The sequence below is a fragment of the Euleptes europaea genome, chromosome 9 (genome assembly GCF_029931775.1).
Source record: "Euleptes europaea isolate rEulEur1 chromosome 9, rEulEur1.hap1, whole genome shotgun sequence".
Lineage (NCBI taxonomy): Eukaryota > Metazoa > Chordata > Lepidosauria > Squamata > Sphaerodactylidae > Euleptes > Euleptes europaea.
Genome location: NC_079320.1, coordinates 40,741,780 through 40,758,029, shown reverse-complemented (window position 1 = coordinate 40,758,029; position 16,250 = coordinate 40,741,780). Strand labels below are relative to the sequence as shown.

The 16,250-nt window shown below is 41.5% G+C and overlaps 1 protein-coding gene across 4 annotated transcripts in view; it reads left to right on the top strand.

Annotated features, from left to right (window-relative positions):
• INPP4B (inositol polyphosphate-4-phosphatase type II B) overlaps nt 1-16,250 on the top strand; it is a 258,022-nt gene that overhangs the window by 168,577 nt on the left and 73,195 nt on the right. For all 4 annotated transcript variants that reach the window (XM_056855456.1, XM_056855457.1, XM_056855455.1 and 1 more), the window contains 2 exons: nt 1,123-1,335; nt 11,877-12,024. In XM_056855456.1, the coding sequence (XP_056711434.1) occupies nt 1,123-1,335; nt 11,877-12,024 (361 nt within the window). The remainder of the gene's footprint in view (nt 1-1,122; nt 1,336-11,876; nt 12,025-16,250) is intronic.

The window sequence follows — 16,250 nt, the reverse complement described above, 5'->3', positions numbered from 1 at the left end:
ACAGATACCGTGGACCGCAAAAACACAAATCAGCGGGTTCTACATCAAGTCAAGCCTGCACTGTCTCTAGAAGCTAAAATGACTAAACTGAGGCTACTGTACTATGGTCACAGTATGAGAAGACAAGAGTCACTGGAAAAGACAATAATGCTAGGAAAAGTAGAAGGCAGCAGGAAAAGAGAAAAACCCATTGTGAGATGGATTGACTCAATTAAGGAAGCCATGGCCCTCAGTTTGCAAGACCTGAGCAAGGCTGTTAACAATAAGAAATTTGGAGTGCATTGATTCCTAGGGTTGCCATCAGTCAGAAGTGACTTGATGGCACTTAACATACAATATACTCACTATTCACATCATCTTGTTATCTTAGGTGGAATATGGTTAACAGTCACTTCTATTTAAAAAAATGGTTCATAAAAACATAGTGTTACACTTTTTCCTTGTTTCGTTTGAGCTGTGAAGACATCTGCCTCTAGAAAACATAAAATGCACTAGCCAGTAATGAATGACATACAGATGTTTTATGGCATGTATGTATTTTAAAACATTATACTCTGACCGTTATTATGACCATCCTACTAATTAATACTCTGATCTTCCTATCTTTGAAAGGTCTAACAAAAAAAATTAAAAATAAAAATTTAGCATAGTTTAACATGTACCAGAGATAACATTCTTAGTGATATAGATTTCTGTGAAACTAGGGTTTCTTTTGTATCACTCTCACACCAACGGAAATTCAGGTAAAAATCCTGTAAACTGAGAACAGATTGAGTTCACAGATGGGCTTTCTCCCCTTTTCTCTTTCCCATGTAACCTCTTCTTGTTCCTTGAAAAGCAGCATGGGAGGACAGGAAGCTTCAGGTAGAGGGGAAGTCAGAAAAAAAAGTTACCTGTTTTGATTTACTCTTTTTTACTACATCCCCTTGCACCATTTGACTTTGTTCCTGAGAGACTTCAGAAAAGTCTGCAGGAAGAATGCAAGAGAAACCATTCCATAAATTTCTTCTTTCATAGTTCAACCCTAATAATTTATTTTTTGGCCGTTGGTGCCATATAGGTTTATATAGAAAAAATGTGCATATTTTCTTATTCCTAATTGCATGTTCTCTTTCATTCTAGACAGAGTTATTTGTACATGCATTTAAGGATCAGCTGATCAGAAGTGCCCTTTTAGCTCTTTACATGGCCCGTCCAGGTTGTGTCCTAAAAAACCCAACTGTGCCAAGGATCAGTGTTGAAGATAGTGATGATCATCCGAATCAGGCGCATCCACGCGAGATTAAGAGACAGGATTCTATACCTCACCATTCAGAATATGATGAAGAAGAGTGGGTAAGTAGCTTCTAAACTTTATTATTCAATGCTTTTAAAGTTCCTCAGTGACAGTGTGGTGTAGGTGTAGGTGTTGGACTGGGATCTGGGAAGCCCAGGTTCGAATCCCCGCTCTCTCATGGAAATGTGCTGGATGACCTTGGGCCAGTCATACACTCTCAGCCTCAATCCAGGCAAGTATTTGGATGGGAGAACTCCAAGGAATACTAGGGGCATGACACAGAGGCAGGGAATGACAAACAATCTTTGGACATCTCTTGCCTTGAAAACTCTACAGGATCGCCATAAGTCAGCTGTGTCTTGATGGAAAAAAAGGTGCCTTTACTACAAAGAGTAAATTACAAATACCACTGCTTTTTAGAATTCTAAAGAAGAGATTATTGGTTACAACAAAACTTAGGTTCTCAATAGGGGTATGCATTGGCTAAAACCCTGAACCGAAAAAAACCCCCTGAAAAATACTTTTTTTGGTATTTGGGGGATGGGGGGTTGTACTGAAAAAATTATGGCAATTAAAGGGAGCCGAAAAGTGAATCCCCAAATAATGCCAAATTTATTCAGCATGATTCGGGGCTGCTTTGGCCCTGGTGCCATTTTTAAACTCCCTCCCTCTCCAACTCCCCTCTTTCTTTTACCTACTTGCTGGGTCCACCGCTGGCTCCAAAGTTCATGTGGGCTTTGCAGTTAGCAGGGATGCAAAACTGAAGGCTGCGCTCTGAGCAAGCCCAACTTGTAGTTCTGCATCCCCACCAGCTCTGAAGTCCTGGACTTCGGAGCCTGCAGGGACACAAAACTGAAGGCAACACAGGACTGAAGTCTGGGCTCGTGCTAAGCCCAGCTGTCGGCGCTGCGTATTTTTCAGGTTTGGGTTTAATAAACCCAAAATTTTTCAAAAATCTGGAAAAGCCGATATGGTAATTTGGCTTTTCTCAGATTTTTCAAAAATTTCCAGGTCTGTTAAATTTTAACCCGAAAACTACCGGAAAAAATGGTGCACAGCCCTGGTTCTCAACATGTTTGCCCTCTGTGTATATGGAAAGGCAGTAATATGTTTGTTCTGCATGTGTTCTCCTTGTGCCAACTAATTGTTATATGCCCAGACAGAAAAAAGGAATGGTTTGCATTTTACCCTATTCTGCACTGATACAGGAAAATAAAAAGGAGCAATTTGGGTAAGAAATAATTCAAAATTGTGTAGAAACCAACAACCAAAAGTATTTACAAATAGAGAGAAATTAATTGTTGGAACCTTTAACCTTCTGTGATTTTAAAATACACTATTTCAAAGGCTAAGGTCTACTTCAGAATTTTACTGAGCTCTATCTAATTAAAGGGACTGACTCTCAGTGAAGAGATCTTAGGATTGTACTATAAAACTATTTATGCAACTTAGATATAGAAAATTCATTTATTTTAATGAACAAGTAGATATATTTCCTCTCTTCAGGTCCCAAGGATGCACTTAAATACATGTTTACTTATATGAAATGTTAGTCATTGAATTCTTGGAGTGGTGTTTCTTAAAAAATGATTAAACGTGTTACTGGATTATCTGATTTCATTATGGGCCTCTGAGGCATTTTACAAGTTTCTGTGCATGTTTTCCTGCATGTCAAGAGACAATCCATCTTGCCATTATTAAATTGACAATCCATCTTGCCAAAATTAAATAGCACATCCATTTTTAGAAGACTTGGACAATGCTGTTCATGAATATGGTAGGAGGAGACCTCCTAACCCATCCACCGGCGGGAGGTTTTTCTGAATAGTCGATTCCCTAAAAGTTAAAAATATTCTGGCACATCTTATGTAAGCATTCTTTAACTCCTGTTTTGTTGAAATTGCCAAATTATTTTGACTTACTTTTCTTTCTCACTGTGTCAAGCATGATATCTGTTCCTTTTAACTGGACTTCAGAGACCGGCTTGTCAGAAACTGTAAAGAAGGGGTGTCCAAACTATGGCTCATGGGCCATCGTCAGCCCACAGACTCTTGATCCTTCCCCTGAAAAGCAAGGCTCAAGCAGCTTAAGAGACAGGGTTGGAGCAGGTTGCCAGGTAGTGCCTGGCAACCAGCAAGAAGGGAGGCACAGCATCACAAGGTGTTTTTTTTTTTTTAATTGCAGCCTCTTGTACCTACCAGAAATTCTTACCAGAAGTGATAAAGGGTAGTTCTTGGAATCACCAGAAATTCTATGGTAAAACCTTAGAGTTTCCAGCAATTCCTAGAGTTACTCTTTTTCACTTGCGGTAAGTATAAATGGCCTGCCTTTTTGTAAAAAAATATTATCCCACCACTGTTTCAAGTGGCAGCGGGCAAGGTTATCTGGGTGCTTGGCAGCCCTAACTCCAGCCCCAGCTCTTTAATTTAGGGTTTACCCCATCAGTCTGTTGGTGCAAGGTTCGCAGATCTTTCTTGCATTTGCAAGGATCTTGGGTCTGTTTTGTATTCCCTTAGCACTTCCTTCTGACTACCAGAAAGTTGATTTGTGGGCACCAGGACCACGTAGCCTAATAGCCATGTAGGTCAAGAAGCTGCAGTGAAGGAGGAGGAAGTGCCAGTTCTGCTGACATAAGAGGCAGGAAGTGATTTTACCTCATTCTCTCTCCTCAGTGCAACACACCAACTAGTGTAGCTATTAGTCCATGTGCGTCCAATCAGAGCCATCTTAACACAGAAGCCTGCTGAGCAGTTGCCCAGGGGGCTCATGCTAATCTATGTATGTTGTGACTTGCATATTTACTAAAGATAATGAAAAATATTAATGTTAATTTGGGTTTGGATTAGGGTTGCTAGGTCTCTCTTCGCCACCAATGGGAGGTTTTTGGGGTGGAGCCTGAGGAGGGCGGGGTTTGAGGAGGGGAAGGACTTCAATGCCATAGAGTGCAATTGCCAAAGCAAACATTTTTTCCTGGTGAACTGATCTCTATCGTCTGGAGATCAAGTGTAATAGCAGGAGATCTCCAACTAGTACCTGGAGGTTGGCGACCCTAGTTTGGATTAAGAATAAATACTGAAGTATAATGTAAGAAAGGACTTGTTCATTATGGAAGCACCAATAAATATATCTTTAATTTTATCCACCATTTACATTTTTATTCCTGCGAATGGTTGTGTAGGTAGGGGCTCCAGTGCACTGCTTTGCCCAGGGGCCTATAATGCTGTTATTATGGTCTTGCGTCCAATGACTCCAGGAACCAGTGTTAGAAAGGACTTCTGGCTGATGGAAACATGGGGAAAGATCTGTGACCACCAGTAACTCCTTTTGATCTGATCCAGCCATAAATCATGTCTATTGGGTAGAATAACCTTATAATACTTCCCTGAAAGTATAATATAATACTTTCATAATGAAAGTATAATATAATACTTTATGAAATTCTTTTATCCAAAATCATAAGTTAAAGGATGTGCATATTGGTTGGAATTTCATTTATAGCAGTGATCTTAGAGTTTTGTACATGTATATAACACTCTAAACATGTATTTTTTCTACCTAATCATCACAAAACTAGTAAGGATGTTCCAGATACTTTATTCAGGCTCAGATTTGGTTAATCTTGTTGGTTAATAGTTTTGGCATGTAACAGATTTTGGTATTTAGTTTAGAGGACATTCCCATTCATCAAATTTGTATTTATTTCTTTTTGGTCTCCCAACCAATGGTCTTGCTGTATCACATCAAAGATCCACAAGCAATTTTTCACTGACAGTCCTTAGGCAAGTGCCTGTTGGATGTCATAGGTAAGGTACAATGAACAGAATACTAGAGAGATGCCTTTAAAAGGAGAAACAGAAATGCATTCAGAGAAAGCTGCACAGGAGAGAGCTGTTCTGATGGAATAATAATCCCATATCCAGATTAGGGTGAGGCTTTCCTGGCAAGATTACAATGAGTTATCAGTTGAGTTATGAACCACAATGATATATTTTAAAAAATACTGACAGGCAGTTAAGATCAATATAGATTAAGCTGCTGAGAGAAGTGTAATTCGTAGTAATATTCATAGGCAGCACAAATGCAATGCTACGTTTGTAAAGAAAGTATTTCAACCGATGGTTACAGATTGTCTCTGAATAGCTGCTCCCATTTCCTCTTGCCAACTGCTTCTATCATTCTAAAACCTCCCTTCAGGGAGGATAAAAAGTCATGCCATACATAATGCAAGAGAAAAGTGGGCAGAGCGCCACTTGGAAGCCACTGCTTTATATTTCTAGCTGGTTAAACATGGCTGGTATCACTGTGCTGTTTGAGTAACAGTAAACAAGCAGGGAAACACGGCACTCATTGGGCAGGCTCTGCTTGTTCTTTTTTTTTAAAAGAGGTATTTTCAAAATCTTTAATAAACTGAGAAAAATTCTACATCCTTAGCATATTAAAATAATAAAATTGTGTTTGCCAAAACTGTTCCACTGTGGTTGAAGACACAATTCAGCAGTAATTATCCTTAAATGCGGTATAGTGGTTAGAGTGTCAGAGTAGGATCTGGGAGACTCAGGCTTGAATCCCCACTCTGCTATAGAAGCTTCACTCCATGCCCCATGGCCCATCACACACTCTCAATCTACTTCGCAGGGTTGTTGTGAAGATAAAATGGAAAAGCGGAGAACAATGTAAGCCACTTTGAGTCCCCATTGAGGAGAAAGGTGGTGTCTAAATAAAGTAAATAAATAAATACCTTTCCACATCAAGTGGGTGCTTAAATTTAATCTGAGGTACATTTCAGCTTTCTGATTCTATTGTCCTTGGATGGGAGCAAGGAGTAGGATAAGCAGAAACACGAAGGGTGGTGTAGTCACTCCAGGGGGAAGAAAGGCCTTTGTTTCAGAGCAGCAGGGATAATTTAGTTGAATTTGAATGTCTGCCAGTGCTACCCCTAGTTCCATAATAACAATTCGGATCTTGAGTGCCCCAAGGTTGAATTTCAATTTCCCTTAGAAAAGAAAAAAATACACGTCCTGAGTACATCTTATGGTGATCCTATTTTAAATCTTACAGTCATGAAAATGTAATGGTTTAAAGCAGGGGGGGGATCCTCTCCCACTTGTGAATCAGAAAGCAGAGAGAGTGAGGGGAGGCTGGATCTCACTGTTGCTATTCCAAACCTCAGAGACTTGCATAAAATATGACAGTGAAGCTTGGCCCATGTCCCAGTATATCTCAGTAGTTAGTGTAAATTGGGAATACCTCCAGTGAAGTTAATTGCCTAACAAAAATGAATATGTGAGAAGAATCAGCCCTCCTAATATTAGACCAACCAAAATGTTTCAGCTGTCACAGTAAAAATGCAGGCTGCTTTGAGTAAAATCCAATTGGCCTGAATTATAAAACAGATATGTGAATTCAGATCTCAGTCAGCTGGCTATCTTTCTTGCATATACCCAAGTACAAGTTTTTCCTATTTTATAGATGCGGGTTTTTGTTTTTTGGTAAGAAAAAGATCTTTGTGATTCTTGAAAGTTTGTATACTTTTATTAGTTCTAGTGCAGTTCTAGTGCATACAGCTGCATGTATTTAAATCTCTATAGCAGGGGTCCTCCACCTTTTTGAACCTGAGGGCAGCTTTGGAATTCTGAGATAGTATGGTGGGTCCAGCCACAAAACAGCTGCCACAAAATGACTTCCACAGGAGGAAAAACCAGCCACCGAATGGATGTCGCAGCTTACCTTCAGTCACACAGTGTAGATCTTTGTGCTGTGGTTAATGCTGCTGCTAAAGCAACATTTTTTAAAATCTGCACAGCCAATCAAATCTCCAGTGGTCAATCAGAAGGCTTGCTGGGCAAAGGTGCCACCTGGCCCTACCCACTTTCTAAAAACAATTGGCAGATGCCAAGGAAAATTTTGGTGAGCTCCATGGTGCCAGTGTTGGAGACCTCTGATCTATACTATCATATTTGAAATTAAATAGAAATTTAACTAGGGTATTTTATCACAAGCTTGTTTTAGTTGTTGCCTTTAGTAATAAAAGATCAAATAAGGCCAAATCAGTCCTGGAACACAGAAAGTGATTTATTAAGGGACAGGGACTTATTAAGGTATAGTAAATCAGTATAGAATAGTAAATTGAAGCTATTGTATTTTGGTCACATTATGAGAGGACAAGAGTCACTGGAATAGTCAGTCATGCTAGGAAAAGTTGAGGGCAGCAGGAAGACCTAACAAGAGATGGATTGACTCAATAAAGGAAGCCACAGCCCTCAGTTTGCAAGATCTGAGCAAGGCTGTCAAAGATAGGACATTCTGGAAGACTTTGATTCATAGGGTCGCCATGAGTTGGAAGCGACTTGACGGCACTTAACACACACACATAAATCAGAAGCTAAGCAGGGATAGCCCTGGTTAGTACTTGGATGGGACATCACAAAGAAGAAGAAGAGTTGGTTTTTATATGCCGACTTTCTCTACCACTTAAGGGAGAATCAAACCGGCTTACAATCACCTTCCCTTCCCCTCTCCACAACAAACACCCTGTGAGGTAGGTGGGGCTGAGAGTGTGTGACTAGCCCAAGGTCACATAAGAACATAAGAAAGGCCCTGCTGGATCAGACCAAGGCCCATCATGTCCAGCAGTCTGTTCACACAGTGGCCAACCAGGTGCCTCTTGGAAGCCTCTTGGAGGGAGAAAGGGAGTTCAGGTTTTTTTTAGACAATAGTTATATGTATATCTTGGCTTTCTGATCCTACAGCAAATCAATTATTCATTGCTTCATTGCTTCATGCTTTTAAAAACATTTAAGCTAAAATCACATTTGTTCTTATTTTCTCTCTTGAAATACACAATTGATTAGACTATTGTTCATTCTGGAAGCTGTTAGGGAAGTCTGTGATATCTCTCGAATGCCCTGGAAAATAGGTGAATCGTCAACCACTGAAAACAGTATCCAGAAATAGCAAAAATAACAAAGTTATTTACAGAAGGAGGAATAAGTGGGGAAATTGCTTAGCATAAAAATACAAATGCTATACAATTCAGAATGATTGATTTGGGCAATGAGAACACTTTCAGCCTTTAGTCTGTGGGCCAGACCAGATGTCAGTATCAGGTAAGGAGGCAAAACTATGTCTCTGTATTATGTTTTGATGTGATAAGACATTCTGATTGGTACCTTGAGTTTTTCTTATGACGTCATCAAAGGGGCCGAAGCCAATTTCTCCTACCTTTTGTAATTTGAGCTATAAGTCGTGAAACCAGGGGACCTATTTTAAAGCACTGTTGGAAAGCTAATAAATTCCCCTGCAAATAACGTATACTAATAATATCTCTATCCATTACCATTTTCATGATATAAGACATAAATCAAGGAAAAAGTCATTTTTTCCATATTTTATAGGGCTTACTGCATATTTATTTTACTGTTTATTTTATTACTCTTATATTCCACTATCCCCAGCAAAGCTGTGCTCAGGGGCAGCTCACAAATATAACAAATAATTCATAAAACTGCAATTAAATTAAAACATTCAAAATAGCCCCATAAACATGATCCGAACATCCATAATATAAAATATGAATAAATCCAAATGAGATGGCACACCAAATACCACAAAGCTAAAGTAGGGCCTACAAGCAACCAGAACCCCCACCCCCGCCACACACACACACACTTCCCAAGGGACCACCAGCAGATTGTTGTTTGATGAATGTAATGTTCTCTGGGAGGCGTACCAGGAGAGGCAATCCTGCAGATACCAAAGTCCCAGACCGTGTGAGGCTTTAAAGGTCAAAACCAGCACCTTGCGTCTGATCCGATAGTCCAGCTGGAGTATGATGTTTTACCTGATCCAGATAGTCACATAAAGTATATTAGACAATTGTAGCTTTTTTTTCCTTTCCAAGGAACTATAGCACAAAGAAATTAATTTTGATGGCACATGAGAATGGATACCTGTTTTATGTGATTTGTATCCAATGTAACTGGATAATAGGTAACTTTTGTGTTACTGCAAAGAAACTTCTTTTAGTTTGTGAGTTCCGCAACTGTCCAATGTACATGTTTTTAAATACAAATGTTGTATTATCATTTCACAACTGCTAACATATTTTATACAACATATTTTAAATGTTCATTATCACTGTAATAATCTTCTGAGTCCTAAAGTTCAACGAGGACAGGCATGAACAGTTCAGGCCATAAGTTTTCACTTGTGCCAACATATTATGATTTTGTAGTTGCTCTCGTATAGTGTAGTTATTATCTTTCTTTAAAACTAAGTAGTATACTTAGATGACCCATGCACACACATACATACATGAACACACATAAAGTTATCTAATACTGAATCAGACCTTTGTTCCATCAAGGTCAGTATTGTCTACTCAGAATGGCAGTGGCTCTCCAGAGGTCTTTCACATCACCTACTACTGATAAGCCTGTCTTATTGTATCAATATTCAATCACAACAAAACAGTAGGAAGTTGAAGATTCAAAGCAATTTGTTTATTGGCCAATACACAAAAAGCCTGGTGAAAACTGCCTGAAGTGCAGGCAATTCACACCCACATCAAAGGGTTGCAAGTAGGGCTGTCAAAAAAAAAAAAATTCGGTACAGTTCGGATTCGGCCGAATTTGACCCTTGTGGGGTCGGTACGTGCCGAAGTCCGAACTCCCCCGCTTCGGATCCCCGGTAATTCGGGGGGATCCAGAGTTCGGGGGAAAATTCGGCCGAAGCGCGCCTTCAGGGATTCCCTGAAGGCGCGCGGGGGCCCTTTAAACTGATCTGAGCCTCCCAGCTGGGAGGCGCAGATCAGTTTAAAGGGCAGCCCGCCCCCCTTCAGCGGGGCTCCGCTGAAGGGGGGCGGGCTGCCCTTTAAACTCATCTGAGCCTCCCGGCCGGGAGGCGCAGATGAGTTTAAATGACAGCCCGCCTCCCTTCAGCGGGCTCCCCTGAAGGGGGGCGGGCTGTCATTTAAACTCATCTGTGCCTCCCGGCCGGGAGGTGCAGATGAGTTTAAATGACAGCCCGCCTCCCTTCAGGGGAGCCCGCTGAAGGGAGGCGGGCTGCCCTTTAAACTGATCTGAGCCTCCCAGCTGGGAGGCGCAGATGAGTTTAAAGGGCAGCCCGCGCCTTTCAGCGGGCTCCCCTGAAGGGGGGGCTGAATTGGCCGAATTTATTCGCGAACTCCCGAACTCGCTGAATTCAGGCCCCCCGGTTGCCCGCCAGATTTGAGTTCGGATCCGTCCGAACTGAAAATCACCGAATCAGGGGAAATTCGGTTGATTTTCAGTTCGGACCGAACCGAATTGACAGCCCTAGTTGCAAGCATGAATATAGACTTCGATAATGGGTGGTTACAGAGGCGTAATACACACGCAAGACCCAACTGCCCAATACTTGGGACCCCTAAATTAGAATAGCCTATAACAGAATTGAAGGCGTTGCAGAGAAAGTGGTGATCTAATGCTCTCTAATGAGCAGAGAAGACCCACCAGTGTCAGGTGCTTCTCTGTTTGATCATAAGCTACTGAAGTTCTTATCTTGGACCTTGGCATCTGCCAAGGCTAACTAAGGGAGTTTTCCTAGCTGGCCCGATGAGGGAAGGGGGGGCAGCTTATGAGAGCATACTGGGGCCTTCTATGGATTCTTTACTTAACTTCTAACAAGCAAAGCTGGGCCTCTTATACTCAAGGCCTTTAACATATATGTGCTTGGTGTGACTTTAATCATAGATGCCAACTCTTATATGCTGAGTCTGGCATAGTCATAAGTGCAGATTATATTTTATTGATTACAAAGAATATATTTCAATCAAAGAATACATTTCTAATACATTTCCCATAGCGAATAATGATTTCAGGCATTACACTACCTGATCCTTTCCACTGGTGATGCTGGGGATTGAACCTGGGACCTTCTGTGTACCAGGCAGTTGCTCTACCACTGAGCCACAACTCCTTCCCTTTCCATTCAAAGTATTTTTGGCTGGCTGGTTTAGATTGTATAATGTTAAATTACATAATCTCAGAGGCTGTCCCCTGTACCCAATGATTCTCCCTTCCAATTTCAGGGAGATAGGAAAAAGGATTTCCCATTCTATAGGTAGTTAAAATTTTCACTTGCAAAGGTGTAAACTGGCCTGTGAGTGAACCTTTTCTTCTTTTCTCAGGATTCTCAAGCACAAAATGTAGACAAGATGAGCTAACCCACACTCACACACCCCTATCTCCACACTGTGCTTCAATACTTTCAGTATTTTTTCCTCCCAGCCCAGCTCCAATAATTCAATGCTGGGTGTCTGATGATTAAGCCATATGCTTTTTAATGCATCGTCAAATACTGAGTAGTGAACACATGAACACATGAAGCTGCCTTATACTGAATCAGACCCTTGGTCCATCAAAGTCAGTATTGTCTACTCAGACCGCAGCAGCTCTCCAGGGTCTCAGGCAGAGGTCTTTCACATCACCTACCTGCCTGGTCCCTTTAACTGGAGATGTCGGGGATTGAACCTGGGACCTTCTGCATGCCAAGCTGATGCTCTACCACTGAGCCACGGCCCCTCCCTAGCAGTGATGTAGCTGCTGCTTTTTTTTTTCAGGACAGGGTATGGACCAATGTCGAAAAGAGCTTAAACTGCATTATTGCGATGGTGGATAGATTGCTTGAAAAAGAAAACATCCCCAGTGTTACAAAGGAAAATGAAAGTGACCCTTCACCGGCAGAACGTGTGGCATCTCCTATAAGTGGTAAGAAACCTTTGTATCATTGATAAGCTGAAGAAGTTGCAATAAAATGAGATAGGTGGTGATCCAATGGATGAAAGTGCTGATGGTATAGTTTTTCACAATTCTGGCCTTGAACATTGGGAGGCTGTTCATCAGATTGCATCTCTGTTGTGCAGTCAACATTTGCTTGCAGTGCTTGATTTTTTTTTTTTGTGGTACATGGAAATATCTTTGAAAGAAGTGTTCTGCTTTGAAGTTTCTGACACATTTTAATCTGCTTTAGGCTTTCCCTGGAAGTGTTGTGCTGAAGAAGAGTCAAGAGCACACACTTAACCCTTACCAAGCTCATAAAGAAGTAGGAACAAGGCAGTTGTCAGATGTGTCCTTGGCACAAATCGTATGCTATTTTCAAAATAAAAATATCAGTGCCACTTATGAATATGTACTATTTGAAGACTGGGATCACATTCCTGGGGCATCTCACAAGTGGGTAACCACTTTGAAAAGCATTCACATTGCATAAAGAAAACAAAATTACAAAGAAAAGGTATCCAAGAGGACCGGCCTCTTGTAAATCATGACTACTGCTAATTGTTTAGCTCTAGGGCCAAACTACACAACCATTCAAGGACCCTATTTGGCTCAGAACCGCAACACAGGGATTGCGTGTGTGTGGAATGGTTCATGGCTTCCTCCCTTGCTGTTTTCCTGAGCCATAATGCCCTGGGAGAACATTTTCCACTTTTTGCAGAATATCAGATATGGTTTGTTTAGTTTGGCCCTAAGTATGTCCTGATATGGCTGTAATGGAAAAGGCCTTGTGAAAGAAGTAGTTTTGAGGATTCAGGCATTTTTTAGGAAATTGAATGGATAGGAAAGAGCCAGCTTCATAAAGCTGAGAATGGAAAAGAAATTAAAAGAACTGATAACAGATGATCTAGTAAGAAGCAAGCTGAGAGAAAAGGGGCTTAACAGAACTAGCAGATTGGCTTAGCTCAGTGGGAGAGCACATAGAATAGGTGGAACAGGTTCCAAGCTCAAGGTCCCAACCTCTACTGTTCTCCACTTAAAGGCCCTCAGATAGCAGGTGCTGGGAAAGCTCATCCACTGCAAGGCCAACACAATGAAGCTGGCAGAGAGGGCTTGTCTACCTTCTCTTTCTGCTTGCAGCCCACTGAGCCACCTGAAATTGTGCTCCTGTGGTCAATAGTGCACACACTGTGTGTGGGGAGGTCAGGTTCTACTCTAGGAGGGAGGAAATCACCCTCCCCACCGGAAGTATCATTCTACCAGCAGTAGGATTGCCAGTTCCCCCCGCCCACTGGCAGGGGATGGAGGAGTTGGGTTGCCAGATCCAGATAGGGAAACTTCTGGAGATTTGGGAATGGAGCCTGGGGAGGACAGGGACCTCAGCTGGTTATAATGCCATTGGACCATCCTCCAAAACATCCATTTTCTGCAAGGAAACTGATATCTCTAGACTGGAGGTGAGCTGTAATTCCAGGGGATCCCCAGGTCCCACCTGGAGGCAGGTATCCCTAACCAACAGAGTGGCACCTTTGGCAGGTCCATAACCTAAGGGTGGTCTAGTGGGGGCACTTGCCCCGGGCACAAGGAGAGGGAGGATGCCAGTGCAAGCATAGGAAGCATGGGGAGAAGGAGTGCCACCATCGGATGGGCACAGCTGCCCGTCCGCTGCCCAGCTGGTACGCATGCCACCTGCCTGTCCTCAGCTCATACTGGCCGCAGCTCTCCCATTTTTCTTTCTGCGGGTGTGGCCGCCGCATGCCCTGCCTGGCACATTTCTCCACCCCAGGGGCCACACACGCCTAGATCCAGTGCACGTATGTGTGTGTGCCACACCCCTTCCTCCCCACTGCCCCAGGCGCTCCTTCCCCCAGCTCCATGCCAGCCCAGCATAAAGAAGCTTCATGTGTCTATATGAAACAGAGAGAGAAAGGGACAAAAGCAATGTAAAAAGAAATGTAAGAACTAGAAAGCTTAACATTTAGTGAAATGCAGAAGGTGTCCTCAGATCTGTGTCTGTTTACTGGTCTGATTGACTGTACTAATAAATTTTGGAATTTGTATCTGTGACTGCAGGCTTAATTAGCAAAGGGAGTGCAGAAGAAAAACCAGGAGGCCAGAAGCATATTGACAGGCAGAAAAACCAAAAGGGAAATGAACAAGGATAATAAATTGCTAATTTTTTGGCGAAAGGTTCATGATCAAAATGTAGAGACCAAAATCAGAAATTCTACCTTTTGAATACCTGTATGCTTTACGTCATGTTCTTGAACAGCATAATCTCCGTTGTTTGCAATTGCCTCAGAAATTCATAAACACAGAAATTGCCTCAGAAATTCATAAAAACAAAGGTGCCACAGTAAAACAGTCCTGCATTTGTGTCATAACTAGTGTTGAGCAAAAAAACATTGGGTTCTCCTATGAATAGTTTTGGTGGAGGATAAAATGAGTCCAGGGACTCCAAGATACACCAGGAGAATGGAAATATTGCTTTAACTTTGGAATACTAAAGAAAGCCTAGAACAACCTGAAGGAACTCTTCTAGGTCACACTGTGCTTTCATTTGGCCTGAGGCCTCCCACTTGTGAGGGGATAGTGATACTGGTTTTCCTTAACTGTTGGAGGCCCCTACACATTGTAGTCAACACAGCAGGGCCAAGGATGACACAGGACATATTATATATATTATAGAACAGTGCCCAGAACCTGCAAGAAACCAAGAGCTCAGTGCCTGGAAGTGCTTCTACTCTAATTAGTTGGAAGCCATAATTACAACCTGGGTTCCAGTTGTCATAGAACTATATCCCGTCTTTAGTTACAACTTTTTATTGATATGGTCATATCATTTTCTACTGTTCTCATTGCCCAATGAAGAGACCTCTGTAAATGTTGTTTTTAAATAAATGTCTTCATTTAATCATTGCTCCTTGCATGGCAACAGTGGTATCAATGTGTAGCTAGCTGATCCCAGTCGTCAGAAGTTTGAATCAAATAGTTAAATTCATACTATGAAAGGAACACTTTAATGTAGCTGCAGTGAACCAGTAGGCATGATCAAAATGCCAAGCAATATGGTTTAAACAATATGAAGGCTGAGATATGGATAATCGAATTCCTGGAACTTGGTTAAAAGATTTTTTGGCAATTTCTGAAGCTTATACATTTACTGACGAATATTAATCATGTGCTAATGGTAACAAAAGAATGCTGGAAACAACAGAAAATAGACCTACAAACATGTAAATCTATTGAAAATGCACCTTACCAACAATGAATTTTCTAAACACAATTTAAATTACTGGTTCTTACATTTAAAAGCCCTAAATGGTCTGATACCAGGGTTATCCTAAGGACCACTTGATCCCATAGGAATCTGCCCAACTGTTAAGATCTTCAGCAGAGTCCCTTTTCTATGTGCCCTCTATTATGAAAGGTAAATGTGCTCTCTCAGCCTTATCTGCGAGAATGAGGCAATTAGATCCTAAATTACATCCCAGAAAGGGAGGGACAGGTTTATATTGATCTATTGAGCTGGGAAAGGAAACAGAATCTCAGGCTGTTACCGCACTAGGTATTCCCAGCGATGTATTAAGATTTTGAAACTGTTATAAAAAATACTGTTCTATTTATTCCCACCGATGTACTAAGAGTTTGAAACTGTTATAAAAAATACTGTTCGCACTTTGTTTGTCCCCTATAGCTGTGAAGACGTCTTCCAACCATTTTTTAGCCGTGGCATTCAAAAACCCTTTTAAAGCGATGTTTTTTATAACATTTCCAAACTCTTGATACATCGCTGGGAATACCTAGTGTGGTAACAGCCTCAGTCTCAGTTTTCACCATTTAGCTAAACTGTCAAGTGACTTTAACAGATTACTTACTGGTTTCCCCTCAAGCAGACTAATCCAGACTTTTGCAGTGATTGGTCAAGACTAAGCTTGGAGGAAAACTTTGGAAACCCCCCCCCCCTTTAAATTCTGGTTGGCTCCAAGAAGGAACTCACATACTGCAGGAAAATTCATAAATATGTTAACCTAGACAGTAAGTGTATGTCAAGGCTGGAGTCAAGACTCTGATATCAAGGACAGGCCCTGACAGGCTGTGACAAGATGGTCTGTCTTGGACCCATTCCCAGGAAGAGGAATGTAGAGATTCTTTGGAAGTATAGGATTAGCTAGCAATTTGTCTGTCTGTCTGTCTGTCTTTCTTTCTTTCTTTCT